This window comes from Pempheris klunzingeri, chromosome 14 (assembly GCF_042242105.1).
Source record: "Pempheris klunzingeri isolate RE-2024b chromosome 14, fPemKlu1.hap1, whole genome shotgun sequence".
NCBI classification, from domain to species: domain Eukaryota; kingdom Metazoa; phylum Chordata; class Actinopteri; order Acropomatiformes; family Pempheridae; genus Pempheris; species Pempheris klunzingeri.
In genome coordinates, this window is record NC_092025.1 from 14,597,760 (window position 1) to 14,614,130 (window position 16,371).

Here is a 16,371-nt window from a genome sequence, read left to right on the forward strand (position 1 = left end):
AGTGTGGAATAAGATAATTTTAACAACCTGAAAGCTACTCAAGGAGAAATAAGGGGAAACTTTATATTAAGGGGTTAATAAGTGGTGTTTCCTGAGGACAGCATAGTCGGGGGAGGGGGGGGGGGGGGGGGGGGGGGGGTAATGTCAGTGTAGATTTTGCTTTTGATTAACTTCTTTAATGAATCTTTTATTGAATGAGGTCACGGAATGCAGTCACTGGCTTCCACTGCTACAATCTGTTTTACACTCTTTGTTTAAAATTCTCTATTTTCTGTTTGGCTCCTCTGCACTGACACATCGCTCCATGTACTCCATCTCGTATTGTCTTTTTGCTCATGCCTCCCCTGTCACTCCCTCAATCTCTTTTTGTGAATTATACATTAAAAAAACAGCTGAAATGGATATATTCCAAACATCTAGTGCCAGTAAATATGCGTCACACATGCCTCTGGCCTCAATCTCTCTTTCTCTATGTCTTTCTGTCTGTCTCTCCTACACACACGCCTTCTTTTATGTCTATCTCTCTCACTACTTGAGACGTGGATCCCATTTCAGCCGTCTCACTTTCATCTCCCTGCCATTTTCATTCGCTTTCGTATGTTACCCGTTTTTCTACCCCAGCATTTTCATTCTGCTCCATCCTCAACCACAATGTCCCGCTCTTGTCTCCACCTTTCTCTGCTGACTGTATTCCCCCATCTGTTCTCCTCCTCCTCCTCCACTCCAGTCATCTCTAAAAGTCATCTCCTCCTACCTCCCAGTGTCCCAGTGGGGGGAGACAGAGAGAGAGGGGGAGAGAGAGAGAAAATGAGATGGGGGCAGGAGAGATCGAGATATGATTGGACTGGAGAAACCCCCTGGTGTCAGAAATTCACCTGCAAAAACTCCCTGCTTCCCCCGCTTTTCTCATCTGTATTCACAGTCTCTCCTCCTCCTGTTCGCTCCTCTCCTCCTGCATCATGCCTCCTCACCTCTCTCCCTCGCTTCCTCTTCCTCTCCGTCTCCCTCCTTCCCTCCCTACCCGTCTCTGTCCTTCTGTGTCTCTTATCATCCTGCATTGCTCCACCTGCACTGTGGTGCAGCACTGACAATCAGAACTCTGCACACACACGCACACACTCACACACACGGCGGCATACAAGCACGTACACTTACAGACTCTCTCTCTCTCTCCCTCTCTCTCTCTCTCTCTCTCTCTCTCTCTCTCTCTCTCACACACACACACATACACATATACACACTCACGCACACGGGGAGACACACGCCCACCACTTCCGGCGGCCCCCCTCCCTCTCTCACACCTCTCCACTGCAGACACGAAACATTCTACAACCCCTGGTGTGTCAGAGCTTCGTCAAGAGACGCTGCTCGCACTACATCAAAACACCATCCTGCATCATCCACACACTATGTGACCTATTGTTTAAAAATTAATTGTATTAACAAAATTAAAAAAAACAGAGAAAGAGTTAATGACAGGAACAAGAACATAATGATGCCGATGATGATGATGATGATGATGATGATAATAATGATAAAAATAATCACCCACATGTCATCTTAATTTGATCTTTGTTTGAGGTGCCTTAAGTATTATAGCATGAAAGTCAAACCAGACCTGGCGCAATTAAAAACACCTTGAAATAAATAAAACATATGATTAAATAAATAAATACATGGTCTGTAAAATCGTGTGATTAGTCAGATTCGTGCTGCCTGTATTTTCTCTCTCTGCTGTCTGTCTGCTTAATGATTTGAGGGTATTCTTTATTGGCTAAGTTATGTTAAAGTAACTTCTCTTACTGTAACACACACACACGCAGACACAAGTTTGTGCAGACACTCTTGATTACTATGCCAAAGAAGTGAGCCAAGCACCTTGGATGAATAATTTAGTGACATGAAGAAGGAACGTGTTTGGAGAAAAAAAAGAAGAAGAGGAGGTATTTCTGTGGATGAAGGATCATGTGTGGGAGATTTATGGGAAGGACAAGAGACTCTGGCCCTTTAATTTGGTGTTGCTAGGGAAATGAAGCTGTTTACTCTAGCATCAGCCACACCAATGATGTCTGCATGAACTCTTCACGCACCCACCACCCCCCATATGCGCATGCACGCCCCCTCCCCACACGTGCACACACACACACACACACACACGCACACACACGCACAGCCCAGTCTTTCTGTGTGTGTTTCTGTCATTTGTTCCTGCAGTCCCACACCTCCTCAAGCAATCCGTCTACCGACATCGGTAGAAGACAGGAGAGAAAAGATGTGATGAGGAGAAGATGTTGCACCGCATTCTTATACAAGAGTTTGACTGGAAACTAAAGTAGATGGGAGAAAGTTTGCTGTTGGGCCAATCCAGGGGGTTGGACAGTAGGACGGTTCAGCTAAAACAGAATAAGTAATCAATTCTGACATCTAGTGGATAGTATATGGAATTGAGGCTGTGTGTGTGTGTGTGTGTGTGTATGGAGAATATCTGATTCTTTATATAATGTGCGGACCTTTAAGCCCCCCTTCCCCCAGGCGTTATATGTAGGTCAGAATTACATAACTAGATACACATTTTAGAATGCCACATTTAGTCAATCTGTATAAGAAAATGTTTATAAAAATGATGCAAAATTATAACCTTTAATAACCATTTTAAAATAAGCACAGAGCCTAATTTAAAAGGTAAATGGAGGTGTTACAATATAGAGCAATAAAGCCTGTGCAAACTTTTATCAAGTAACATACTTACTGTATGTTTGTATTTAGCAGATTTGGTGGAAAGACCGTGGTTAGGAGTCCTACCGACACCTGTTTTAACCTTATTGAGTCTCCAGGTTAACAAATTACCAGTGAGATATTTTACTTTTCAGTCCAGCTCTACTAACAGTATGCTAGCTAGCAACAGCACCGTACCCTGACAACTGACTCTGCCAACGTTATAGCCTATAAGTCAAGGTTATCTTTGCCTTAGCCTGGTCTGTGTAGCCGAGCGAAAGAAAGAAGCTCTCTAATTGACCAAAAGAAGGAGACTCTCTAATTCGCTGGAAGAAAGAAGCATTCTGATTGGCCGAAAGAAAAAAGCTCTCTGATTGGCTGGATGAGAGGAGCACTCTGATTGACCATTGTAGTTACTTATTTAAGTTATCTAGGTTTAGTCTAAAGTTGGTCTAGTTTTGTTACTCTTTCAAAATGTTAAACCATACAGTAATTGCAGCTGAGGACCACTGCTAAGTTGTAACATTGAAAGACCTGATGAAAAAATGTCTATGACCAGCTTGTTGTCCTATCTAAAGGGGGCGTGGTGATAAGAGCCTACTCTACATGACTATTGCATAATTTATCTATAATAGTAAAAACTTTACTGCAGGACTTTTGCCTAAGTAAATGATCTGAAAACTAATGAATAAAGAGATTGTATTACGAGGGGAGCATAACGTCACTACATTACCCGACAGGCTTCGCTGAGAACGTCATCCGGTTAATATGTTTTGACCCAGCTGGGCCGCCATACTTGTTGTGTTTGTTTTAGTGAAAGCAAAGATGGCGAACGAACTGGACCGAGTGCGAATCTCAGCTGCGGAACTCCGAGCTGAAGCGTCGAATTCAATCAACAATACTGACTGTCTGAAGGGTGAGCGAAAATGAACTATGTACTTAGAAGGAATACATTCGCGAAAAAGTCGATAGATTCAAGTGAAGAAGTATCCCAAGTTACTTGAAAGTAGCCTGCGGAGTTGCTAAGTTTGTAACCAGCTAATGTTGTTAGCTAGCTAGCTAGCTATCTTCCTGTTCATTCTTTGGTCCCGCGCGGTCTGTTTTGAACGCCCCCTTCAACCAAAACGGCACCACATAAATTATGTGCGACTGTTGTCACAAAGTAACCCTGTTTTTAAATAGTATTTGTTGCGTTTCTTGTGTTTACTCCCTATCATTTAAGTACAATAGTAGAAGGAATGCGTCCAATATATTTGAACGTTATGTTGAACGATATCAGACCGATAAACTTGAGTGTTGTCATCGTTTTACGTTAGTTAACGTTAGAGAACAAAACGTATTTATTTTAAAACTTAATATATAAAAGTGGTCAAAACAGTTGATGTGTGTTTCTCCTGCTGGAGTTTTATTTGTAGCTGCACATTTCCCGTGTGTACTTTTTCAAGGCCGTTTTTGTTTGACGCAGATAACAGTTGTTTTCATGCGTGTGGATAGTTAAATGTTTTGTGGGTAGCATTAGTTTGCGATCATGCCAAAGTTTGTGTTCTTCTTTGACTGATTCTGAACATATGAAATGTTTACGTCTCCACTGACCAAACAGAAAAGAACTCGAGTTGATGTATTTTTTAAAGGATAAGTCTGGTGATGTTCTTAATTGTTCTTAATGTCAACAAAACCCTCAGGAAGAGCTCTATGGTGCTTGTTCCTCTGTGCATTGTTGGCCAAAAACTATTAAAAACACGTAAATGAGACGCTTCATTGCACTTGGTGATATGTTCCTTTTTGCAATTAACATGAAGCCTGTGATTTGTTTTGAGTTTATCTAACATCTTTTTCTGCCATCAGTACTTGCTAAAGCACCAAATATACATCAATTCCAGCTGAAAATAGTATTTACAAAGGCACATTTTACTCTTGTTTAAATAATGTTTGCTACAACCTACAATGCCGAATTGATTAAGTTAAGTATGGAGCTTTTTTTTTTTTTAATTCAACTATGTGTTTGAGACCCATTTTTAAAGAATTACATCTTCTTTGGGAATCAGTGGGCTTGGGGGGTTACAGTCAGGCAGAGGGAAGTCGGAAAATACTGCAAGATGAACTAAGGTATTGTTTAATTTGTTCTTTACACAGGATTTGTTGACAAGAAAATGTGCCGACCTAATTCTTTAATACCTTCCCTCTATCTAATGTGTTGATGACTGACTTTGTCTTTCAACGTCTTGTATCTTTGTGTTTCTCTTTCTGCAGAGGAGCAACAGGAGCATCACGTACACAAGCAGCAAAGGAAGCGTGAAGCAAAACGTCCTGATCAACAGCGTTACCTGCCAGCAGCTGGGCAGGGACGGCGTTACCGTGACAAAGAGGAGGGAGAAACTGGTCAAAGTGAACCCCTATGTGTTGATTCATATGAGCATGATCAACCGTCACAGAGCGAGAAAACAGGTCACACAGGAAAAAGTGTAGAGAGACATGGATGCACAGACACTGGGATGGGTATCAACAAAAGGGAAGAAGACAGGATGAGAGGTGATGGTAGTAATACTCAGAACTGTAGAAAGGGCAGCCAGCCACAGGCTAAACCAGAGGCAAATCAAGTAAAAGTCTTTGTTGAAAGTGACAGAGAACACCAGGAACCTGCTGGAGTTACTAAACAAACAAAGAAAGCTCGGAAACCAGACCGAGAATTTTATCAACCTGGCAGCCGCAGGAGCATTCAGGGAAAGGACTGTGGAGTTGTAAGAGAGCAGGATAAGCCTTCCCCTAGGAAGCATGAGCAGAAAACTGAGCCAGAACCCCAGATGTGTACAGAGGAAAGGGAGGGCAACAAAAAGGCATCTATACAGAAGCAGGGAGGGAAAGATAATGAAGTAAAGGGCGTACAGGAAAACGTAAAACTGTCTAAATCCAGTGAGACCAAGAGAAAGCAAAGACGCCAAGATGCAGAAAAACCTCCATTACCCTCTGATGCTTCAGTGGAGAAAATTACCAGCAAAGTAGAAAAGCTCTGTGTGCAAGATAAGGGTAATGTGGGATGTGAAGGCCAAGATGCTGACGAGTTAAAATGCACGAGAGGGGAGACAACAGATATGGAAAGGAAAGGCCAAGCGGGGGGAACAAAAGAGGATGAAGAAAAGATAGAAAAGAAGAGGGAAAAGGGGAACCGCAGGAGAAGAGGAGGGGAGAAGGATAAAGAGAGGAATCAGGATTCCAAAAAGGGAGATGCTGAAGTTGGTGGTGGAGGAAAGAGCGACAGGAGAGCAACAGAAGCAGATAGGAATAACAAACCTGGTAAGACAGGAGAGACACACCAAAGCAAAAGCAGAGAGAATCGCAGAGAAAGCAGAAGAGGTGACAACAACAACAACAACCGGTCCAGAGATGCTGACAAAGACGCCAAGTCACAAAGAAATGTAGAAAGAGGTGATCTAAACAAATCCAATGCAAACATCACAACACCAACCTCAAAACGCTATTCCAAATCAGATATTCGGCGTTCACGGAATCGAACTTACAGCAGTAGCTCAGCCAGCAGTGTGACCAGCCTGGATGGTCCTGGACGAGGAATGGAAATAGAGAGTACCAAGTGGCCACGCCTGGAGCCTCGGCACAATAACAAAGAGGGGGTGACTAAAAGTGGGGAAGGACGGAGGACTCATTTACCAAGCTGGACAACCAACGGGGAATCATCTTCAGAAGGGAGTGAGATGAGCGACATAGCAGAAGATAGAAGGAGGAGAAGAAGAGGTGGGGAGGAAGAGCTAAGTACAGAGAGGTCGAGGGATGAAAGGAACAGACCAAAGGGAAACAAAGGTGGAGGTCGGGGAATCCTAAGAGTTTCTCTAGATAAACAGTCGGCTACCTCGTCACATAGTGGGGCGGCACAACAACGCAAGCAAGGCGTGGTTCCTCGTGGTAGAGGTGGGGGTATCCTGGTGCTTCCAGCCCGCACAGACATCTCTAATTCACCTGAGGTTGGGCAAAGGCTTCTTTTCGGTGGAATTAGGGGAGGAGCCGCTTCCAGGAGTAGGGGAGGCAGAGGAGGGGGAGTGAGACGACTCTGGGATCCAAACAACCCTGACCAGAAACCTGCTCTCACCAGCACCCAATCCTCACAGCATTCATCTCTCCAGCAGCCCGTATATCTTCAGACAGGGACTGGATATGGACAGCTTCACTTCCTGGACACAGACGATGAGGTAGCAGGCAGTCCTCCGGTCCCACAGGGTGAGCACTTTCGATCCAAGCAGGCTGCTGCCATGGCCTACTACAAATTCCAAAATTCTGACAACCCCTACTGCTACCCCATGCCCACCAGCAACCCACATAACCCCGGCACTGCCACCAGCCAGCGCTATCCATATCCTTACCATATGGGGCCCTACCAAATGGCTCCCACTAACGGTATGTACCCGGGCCCTGGTGTGGGTCAGATCTGTGGGACTTACAGAGGAGCCGGTTATTCCCAGCCAGGTGCAGGAGGTGGGCTGACCTTTGAAGAGGTGGAGCAACACGCCAGGGGGGAGCTGGGGAGGCTGCTGAGGGCTGCAGACACTCAGGAGCTCCAGCTCAGTAACCTGCTATCCAGGGACAGAGTGAGTGCAGATGGACTGGATCGCATGGCTCAGTTCAGGTGAGGATTTGGGGCAAAATGTTAGCGGCATTTTTCTATGTGCGTTTTATGTTTTACTCTTTAACCCTATACTACCTTTTTGGCTGTCATTTGCTTCCTGGGGCTAATTAATAATAAACCCATTGTTTATTATTAAGAAGCAAGTCAGAAGTGAGTCTGTCTGTCGGCATATTGAAAAAGCGCTGTGTGGTTATGCCCTTGTGTTTTCTAGAGCTGACCTATTGGGCCTATATGAGCAGGTCATCCTGACAGACATCGAGTTCTCAGACTCTCAGAACGTGGATCAGGCTTTGTGGAAAAACGTGTTTTACCAGGTCATAGAGCGTTTTCGGCAGCTGCTCAAAGACCACACATGTGACAACACCCCTCATATCAGGAACATGCTGCTCACGCTGCTCGATGAGGTAAGTATGTGTCTTTGAAGATCTGTCTGTAGGATTTATAACTTTGCTTTATGATACTAGTTCGCACTAATTAGTATGATTTATTTTATGAGTTTATATTATTAAATATTATACACAATGTATTTGTATGCTGCCTGTGAATCCTGGAAATACTGAATTCATAATGTTGAATTCATAACATTTTGTCACTCTTTAAGAGTGTGTGAGGAATGTGAGGAAACCCTGCAAAGTTTCCATGTGTGCATGCTTACATTAAAGATGACTACTTTACTTATTGAAAAAATGTTCACTGAAGCGTCACTTTTCCATCGTGATCATTGTCTGTGTTTTACAGGGAGCACTATTCTTTGATGCGCTGCTTCAGAAGTTACAAACGGTGTACCAGTTTAAGTTAGAAGATTACATGGATGGCATGGCTATCAGGGCTCGGCCACTACGCAAAACGGTACAGCGATGCTTCTTTTATTCTGTGTGTTGGTGTGTGCACGTGGTAAAAGATTTATCTAGTAATAAAACTTTAAATTGTTGAGCCTGTCAAGAATCTGATTACCACGTTACTAATAATATAGCTGCTGACAGCAACTGCTTGTGAAAGGTCTACAATTATGTCCTAACTGAACTTTGTATATAATGAATCGTTAAATGTTTTTCTTGCATTTCTGTCTTTTTCAGGTAAAGTATGCACTTATCAGTGCTCAGCGCTGCATGATTTGTCAGGGAGACATAGCGCGCTACCGGGAGCAAGCCAGCGACTCTGCCAACTACGGCAAGGCTCGCAGGTAGGCTGTGATTCAAGTATTCACTAGGTAGTGCAAGAGCATTAAAGGTTTATTATTTATTTATATTAAACGTTGACATTAAAGGTTTGATTTTGACAGAGTTAGGAAGCTTTTTCACCATGGGACTTTTTATACCTGTTTTTTTTTTTTTTATATATATATACACCCTTTACAACAGCTGGCTTTCATTTAAACCTTATCATTTTTGAACATTTCCAGCACAAGTTTCAGTCACTGACAGCTTCTATAACCCTCTAACCTTGGACTTGTTTACCTGAAATGCTGCCTGCAAAAGACAAGAAACTTTGTACCATAATAGAGAAAATTGCTTTCTAGATGTGTGTGTGATTATTAGATCAGAACCATATCATTTTAAGATATAAGAAGAACACTTTAAAATATAAAATATTCCACAACGTTTCTCTTGACTACACTTTTCCATTTTTCCTTAGTTGGTACCTGAAAGCCCAGCAGATCGCCCCCAAAAATGGCCGACCATATAACCAGCTGGCGCTGCTGGCAGTCTATACAGTAAGTGCTATGTTGCCTATATTTAGCTGAAAAGTTATGTACAGAAGTAATTACATAATTGGAGATAAGTAGCTGGGTCTGGACTTCTTTTGCATTGCATTGTCCGGCATGTCCTCAGTTGTGTCCTTTTGTAGGACATCTCCCCCCTCTTAATCTCTTCCCACCTCTTTGGCTCACAGAAGCGGAAGTTGGATGCTGTGTATTATTACATGCGCAGCTTGGCAGCTTCCAACCCCATCTTGACTGCAAAGGAAAGCCTGATGAGTCTGTTTGAGGAAGCTAAGCGTAAGGTGAGACACATTCCTCTGTCATTAACTCGTGCCAGATGATTGACCTTTTTTCTTGGACCCAAAACCTCAGACGTCCCCTCAGTTCTAACAAAAGTGCATAGCTTTGACTTGGATTCACTCACAGAAAATTAGTCAGGACCTTGAAGATGAGCCATTGCTGTTTGTTAGCAGTAATGTTAGTGGATGTTTATCATTGGTTGGAGCAGAAACAGTGTGACAGAAGTACAATTTCAAAAGATTTATTTAGAACAGAACTGTCTATGCAGTGGAGCTGTTTTGAATAATTGTATTTCTATTTCAGTTTTGATTCACACTGCATTTATACCTGCCCAAAGCACACTTACCTTGAGTTCATGAACCTTGAGCTAAAATAAATCTTAACATGTATTATATAATGACTTTTAAAGATTTATTAGTGTGTCAATTCAATAACTTAATTTTCAATAACTTATGACCTCATTAGCATAACTGCTTTACTACCACGTGCTATAATCTGGTGATTACCCAGAGACATTAGGAAGTGCAAGTGCTTCTTGTTTACAGACTTTCCTCCTATAGGCTGAGCAGCTTGAGCGAAGGAGGAGGCAGGAGCATGAAGGAGGCTCCAGGGGTCCAGCAGTTAGAGGAAGAGCAAGAGGAGAAGATGGAGCACGTGTGGAGATTTGGATTCGCCCCAGCGGACAAGCCGCAACCCCATCCTCACAGAGAGGAGGCAGCGAATCCAGCAGAGACTCTGAACAGGATGGAGAGCTGGGCAGTCTCAGCGCTAGTGATGTAAGATCCCTTTCTTTCTCTCTCTCTCGCTCTCTCTGCACACAAACATCGAGCCTCCTGCATCATAAGTCTTTACACGTATGCACTTAAAGAGAGCGGGCATATTTTCTGACAGGTATTTTTGATGGGTTTTACCTGCAGACGTATTCCACACTGTCTTCTAGAGTTTAATTTCCCCTCTCTTCTTTGTAAAATAATTTAGTTTTTCCTCTGCTTATAGTTTTCCTCTCATTCAGTATGTCCTCTACTTTCATTTCTTTTGACTCTCATTTATTCCCTCTGTTGTCATTTCATTTCTACTTTTTAAGTATTTCCTTGGCCTTCATTTCTGTGCACTGATCTTTTTTTTTTTTTTTTCACGGCTGTTTCTGTGATAAAATGTGTTTTTAGCCCCCTCTCTTGTTATCTGGCCCATTTTTGGTTTGTTTTCATTTTTGCTTGCAGTGATTCACCACCTATTCAAGTGGAACGGGCTATTTTCTAAAGTACTTATATTGAGTAATTGGACATCCATCTATCCATTTATTCGCTGCGTATTCTGTCACTTGTCACTGTGGCATTTGAGAGAATGGGATGGATTAGAGCTGCAGCTTCTGTCAGTGCCTCTTAAGTGACACTGAAGCAGATACAGTAGATAGCTGGGAGATGCACCTTCTCCGGCAGGTCCTAGGTCTTGGTAGGTGTGTGTGTCCGGTACTTCACAAAGAGGCACTCAGGTGACATCTAACTGTATCGGATGGTTCGGTTACAAGCTAGATACGTATGGCTTTTGTGTGTGATGGAGCTATGGTTTAAGATGTGGCGGCTCTGGCCTGAATCACGACTGTACATCACACAGTGCCTTTATTGTTGTCTGGAGTGTTTTTTTTTTTTTTTTTTTTTAGTGAAAGACTACATTTCTCCATACCACTGTCTTTTGGTTTACTTTCCTGTATCAACTGCAGTTGGATTTTCAAAATGGTACCAGTTTTTTGACCTGCAGTAATTATACTACTTCAACTAGCTTCGTGCTATTTCCATTTTGGCTTTTTTGTTTTTTTAACAAATATATTCCTTCGCCAGGTTACTCTGCCCCTGTTCACTGTTTTTTTGTTATGTGTATCCTCTTTGCTCTCTCCAGCTCCAGAAGCCTTTCAGGCCGTTTCCTCCCACCCCTATTATTCAAACTCTGGGTTTAAATGGTGACATCAGCTCCAAAACCTCTCCTTGTGCTTTGTCACTGGATGAAGACGTGTTTCCTTGTCATGTGCTGTGCTGTAGGGTTTGTAGCTAAATAAAACGGTTGCCCAAGGATTAATAATGCTTTTCTTCTTTTGGCCTTCTCTTTTTTTTTTTCTCCAGCTAAATAAGAGATTCATTCTGAGTTTCCTGCATGCACATGGAAAGCTCTTCACTAAAGTGGGGTGAGTGATGTCTCATGTACTCCAGCTCTTAAGTTAATGGACCGAATGAGTTTTGAATACAAATTTAATCTGAAAAACGGATTTTTGTTGGTGCCTTTTTGTCTGTTTTTCTGAATGTCTGTCTTTCACATAGCATGGAGTCCTTCCCGGGAGTGGCGAGCCGTGTTCTGCAGGAGTTTAGGACGCTGCTTCAGCATGGCCCCTCCCTATTGGGCAGCACACACATGCTGCAGATCATCACCATTAACATGTTTACTATACACAATGCCCACAGCAGAGGTAATGCTCTGCACACACGCACACACACACACCATAATTATCATCACACAACAAATATTGCTCCAAAGCTTTAATGCACTGTGTTTATTTGCTAAATTAATACAAATACATGGCAAGGGACAAACTTATTTTATTTTTTTGACTTATCTTATTGCCTAACTTCTTTCATGCCAGTTCTTTATTAAGCAATTGAGCACGCATTTGTTTTCTCCAATTTGACCACATTTATAAAATGAACACACATCAGTAATAGTGTTGAGTGTTGTTTCAGATTCTTGTCTCTGTTTGCCAGGTGAAGAAGGAGAGGTGCGGTCTGTTTTACAAGAGCAAAGCACTGCCCTGGGTCTCGCCATGTTTGCACTCCTGGTGCAGCGCTGCACAGAGCTGCTCAGACATACTCCTGCAGGTACACACACTGTATTGTATCAGCAGCATTTATAGAAGTTGCGGCTCTATGTTCACATTAATGAATAATTAGTATCAGGGTTAGTATCTTTCATCAATATCAGATGAACAGTTAAAAGACAAGAACAGTTCTTTTTATGGTGTTATTGCTTCTGTTTTGCACATAATGAGACTTTACGCTGTGCTTTGTTTTAATTTTGTTTACTATTAAGTGTTGTATTTTAAAAACTTGCCCTCCCTTTAAGATCCAGTCCCCATGGCAGATGGACAGGAAGAGGGTAAAGGGGAGCAGCTGGAGGGTATGGTGAGGGTCTCTGTTTTCCCACTGGACCTTAGAGAACTACTGCCAAGCATCAAGGTCTGGTCTGACTGGATGTTGGGACACCCAGACCTGTGGAACCCCCCACCTTGCAGTATAGTAGAGTGAGTCCTTTAAACCTGTGTTTACCTGCAGTAACTGTAATCTGTTGTTTCTGCTAATTGTCTCTACTGGTACTTTTACTCAAACCACACACAGCATCTCTCTTCAGACAGTACTTCTTTAAATTATTCATTCATCATCATCACTTGTGGCTTTTCCTCTCTATCAAGTTGCCGCCCTGATGTGTGGCAGTGCCTGGCTGACCTGTGTAACGTGCTGGCACGTGTGGACCACGAGGAAGTACCACTGTACAAAGTCGACACCGATGAAAGCGAGGGAGATGAGGAGTTGACTGTGCTGCAGTTGAAGGAGGACAGGCTACTTGCTGGCTTTGTACCACTGCTGGCTGCACCACAGGAGCCCTGTTACACAGACAGACACACCGACATGGTGAGTGCAAAACAAAGGTTTATTTCACAATATTGTAGCACTGCAGCCCTGGTACATACCTTCACTCCCATTGAATTACTCAGTATGCTACATATTATTCTTCTGTCACCTTCAGAGTGCCAGATTTTACATGCAACACTAATCGTATCTTTCCTGTTCTCATGCACATATGCCTTCGTCCTCATTCCTCAGGCAATAGCAGCAGATTGTAAGAGAGTCACAGTGCTGAAGTACTTTCTGGAGGCTTTATGTGGACAGGAAGAGCCTCTGTTGGCCTTCAAGGGAGGCAAATACATCTCTGTGGCAACTTCTCCTCCACCTAACCACTCAGCGGATACAAGGAGCAGGCAGGATTCTTTAACAGAGAAAGAGGTGACTGCCTTTCTCTTACTTTCACTGTAATAACTTCCTTTCACACAGCTCCCTCCATTGTTTTTGTCTCTGAATGCACATCTTTCTTTGAAAAAATCTACACAAAAAAGAACCTTTCCTTGCAGCTCAGCAGAGGCTGTTAACAGTAGTGGTTTTAACAAAAGTGGAAGCTAAATTCTTATCCTCCTCTGTGTCTGTTTGGCAGGCTGATGATGTCATAGTGGAGGCAGAGTCCTCCATCTCTGCATCGGAAGGAGAGGAGGACGCCGACGAGGTGGGAGATAGTGAGAATGACATCAGACAGTTGAAGGCGCGACGCCACGCCCTTGCCAACAAACTGGCACAGCAACAGAAGCGCAGGGATAAAATACAGGTAAAATAGGCATATATATATACATCCCTATCAGTAAATATTGAAATCTAGAATTAAACTGTAATGGGCATTTGTATGTGTGATACTTTATAGGTAAAATAATGAAAAATGAATTAAGAAAAAACTATGGTTAATTTCAGGTTTTAATAATAACCATAATCAGTTGCTGATGGATTTTCAACCAAAAAAAAACTTTATAGATTTACCTCATAATGCATTTTATAATAACATTGTTATATGAAATAATATGAAGCAAAAGTTACACCTTTTGATTTATGAGGAAAACCTGTATGGGCTGGTGTTGTAATGATCCGATCCTATTGTGTGAATGGCAAAAGCATCCCAGGTGATGCTGAAATAATTTGTTTCTGTCTGCTCGTGCTTATGTCTTGAGACAGCACAGTAAGAATGAACTGAGTGGGGCAGGTGTATACAGTTGTACCATGTTGCAGCAGAGTTGAGTTTAACATCAGATTTGATGTGTGTGTTCCAGGCGGTGCTGCAGACACGCGGGCAGCTGGAGCTGGAAGTGAGGCCTCTCTTTTTAGTCCCAGATACAAATGGCTTCATTGATCACTTGGGAGGGCTGAAGAAACTCCTTCAATGTGGAACATACATAATAGTTGTGCCACTCATCGGTAAGACTGAAAGACAGAAAAGAGGAAAGAAATTAAAGGATGAGTATGCAGGATGAAGGAGGATTAAAATGTGGTGTTGAGACATGTTTAAAACAATAAGAATGTCTGATCTAAATCTTTGTTTATGTATTCTCATGGTGTGATGTCTGTTCTCTCCCTCTCAGTTATTACCGAGTTAGATGGCTTAGCTAAAGGCCAGGACAACTTTGGTGGAGGAGTGGGCTCAGGAGGACGCAGCACTGGCAGTCGCGGCAGCCATAATGTTAATGCGGCCCACGTGCGGGCCGTGCAGGAGAAGGCCCGGCTGGCAGTGGCTTTTCTTGAGAAAGGATTCGAAGCCAAGGAGCCGTGCCTCAGAGCCCTGACGAGCAGAGGCAGTGAGCTTGAGTCTATTGCCTTCCGCAGTGAAGACACTTCTGGACAACAGGTGAGACTCCACATAAATGTACCCTGAAGCTGTTGTTATATTTTATTACCTTTTGGTTATTTGGTTTTAGATTTTTCAATGAAACAAGACTGGAACATTATTGTTTACATCAAATGTTTGTACTATTTTTCAGTGACTTGATTTTCTGTTCCCCCTCAGGGCAACAATGATGATGTGATTCTGTCCTCCTGTCTCCACTACTGCAAAGACAAGGCAAAAGACCTCATGCCTGATCAGAGAAGTATGTAACACAGACTGTCATCCGTTCTGTCATGCAAACACTTTGCCTAATTTTATGAGTAAAGTCTTCTGAGTTTATCTCTTACTACTCTTCTCTCTCTCCCCCACACCCAGATGGGACGGTGAAGCTCCAGAGGGAGGTGGTTCTCCTTACAGACGACCGTAACCTGCGTGTCAAAGCTTTGACCCGCAACGTCCCAGTTCGAGACATCCCCGCTTTCCTCAGCTGGGCCAAAGTAGGCTGAACCAGGCTAAGCTGGAATCAAAGGAGCCCAACTGCTGAAGCCTGCTTGCCCACTCAGCCAGGAGAGAAGACACACTTAAGCAGAGGAAGATGAAGAAGATGAGGAGATGGCAGGGGAGAGGAAATGGTAAAGAAAGCGAAGAACCGCTTATGAAATCCAAGCAAATGTAGTGAGAGCTGGGTGGGTTCAATGAGCTTTTTCCCCCTTGTGATGAGGTGTGTGTGTGTATGTATGTGTTAAGATCAGCGAGCTTCCTCATACAGAGACAGGGAGACTTGATAAGTCTCGGGAAGGCTGGACTGGAAGGGAGCGAGCAAGTAAAAAATGGAGTGATTTAATTTGTAGGTGTCCGGTCCAGCCTCAAGCCTCTGCTCCTAGTTAGTGAGTGAACTCTGCAAGCAGTATTAAAATTTGAGGCTAATAATAGAGCGAGGCAGAGAGAGAGATGGTGTTTATGGTCATTTAATTGATTAAAGACAGCAGTAATGGAGGCCATAAATGGCACTTCCACACTTCTCCGAGGGCCCAGTCATATAGACTGCTTTGGCCTCTGCAGCAGAGCTGAGAGAGATATGTAGGTGGAGAGAAGCACAGCTAGAGGGTCTTTGTGAAGACAGTAAAATGTGTTTAAGGGTAGTGAGGGGTTAATCAAGACCCCCCTCACACAACCTCAGCACCTCCAAGGAATCTCATGCAGGTGTGGTGTGTCCTGCTAACCCAGGAAGTGCCTGAAGCCTGTTTGTAACTTGGTTGTTCCTCTAGCTTGATGCTAACGCTAAGTTTGGGTATTGTAAGAACCTGTTTTCAAAAAGACATCAAAAAACATTGCATATTATTTATTTTCCTGTTGATTTTATTTGTTTTTGAGCTTGTATGTGTAAAAAGTTTTGTTTCCGTCTTGGAGACCATTTCTTCATTTTGTGGACTCTGATATTAAGCACCTGCAACATTTTCCTCAAAAAAAAAGATAAACCATTGAATCCATTCTTTTAACGTTCTTTTTAAAAAAAAAAAAAATCAGATCTGGGTACAAATGTATTTGTAAATACTTT

The 16,371-nt window shown here is 42.9% G+C and overlaps 1 protein-coding gene across 2 annotated transcripts in view; it reads left to right on the forward strand.

The window, feature by feature from the left end:
• Window positions 1-16,020, forward strand: part of smg6 (SMG6 nonsense mediated mRNA decay factor) — a 208,532-nt gene extending 192,512 nt beyond the window's left edge. Inside the window, exons 1-19 of one of the 2 annotated variants that reach the window (XM_070844278.1) lie at window positions 3,541-3,631; window positions 4,966-7,348; window positions 7,560-7,752; window positions 8,087-8,197; window positions 8,425-8,531; window positions 8,984-9,062; window positions 9,242-9,352; window positions 9,911-10,126; window positions 11,468-11,529; window positions 11,663-11,808; window positions 12,101-12,214; window positions 12,459-12,636; window positions 12,805-13,024; window positions 13,217-13,396; window positions 13,602-13,769; window positions 14,263-14,407; window positions 14,572-14,834; window positions 14,994-15,075; window positions 15,189-16,020. In XM_070844278.1, coding sequence (XP_070700379.1) covers window positions 3,541-3,631; window positions 4,966-7,348; window positions 7,560-7,752; window positions 8,087-8,197; window positions 8,425-8,531; window positions 8,984-9,062; window positions 9,242-9,352; window positions 9,911-10,126; window positions 11,468-11,529; window positions 11,663-11,808; window positions 12,101-12,214; window positions 12,459-12,636; window positions 12,805-13,024; window positions 13,217-13,396; window positions 13,602-13,769; window positions 14,263-14,407; window positions 14,572-14,834; window positions 14,994-15,075; window positions 15,189-15,319 — 4,980 coding nt within the window. In that variant the 3' untranslated portion in view covers window positions 15,320-16,020. Of the gene's footprint in view, window positions 1-3,540; window positions 3,632-4,965; window positions 7,349-7,559; window positions 7,753-8,086; window positions 8,198-8,424; window positions 8,532-8,983; window positions 9,063-9,241; window positions 9,353-9,910; window positions 10,127-11,467; window positions 11,530-11,662; window positions 11,809-12,100; window positions 12,215-12,458; window positions 12,637-12,804; window positions 13,025-13,216; window positions 13,397-13,601; window positions 13,770-14,262; window positions 14,408-14,571; window positions 14,835-14,993; window positions 15,076-15,188 lie in introns of those variants that run through there. The other variant, XM_070844280.1, reaches the window with a different exon arrangement.
• The last annotated feature ends 351 nt before the right edge of the window (window positions 16,021-16,371 follow it).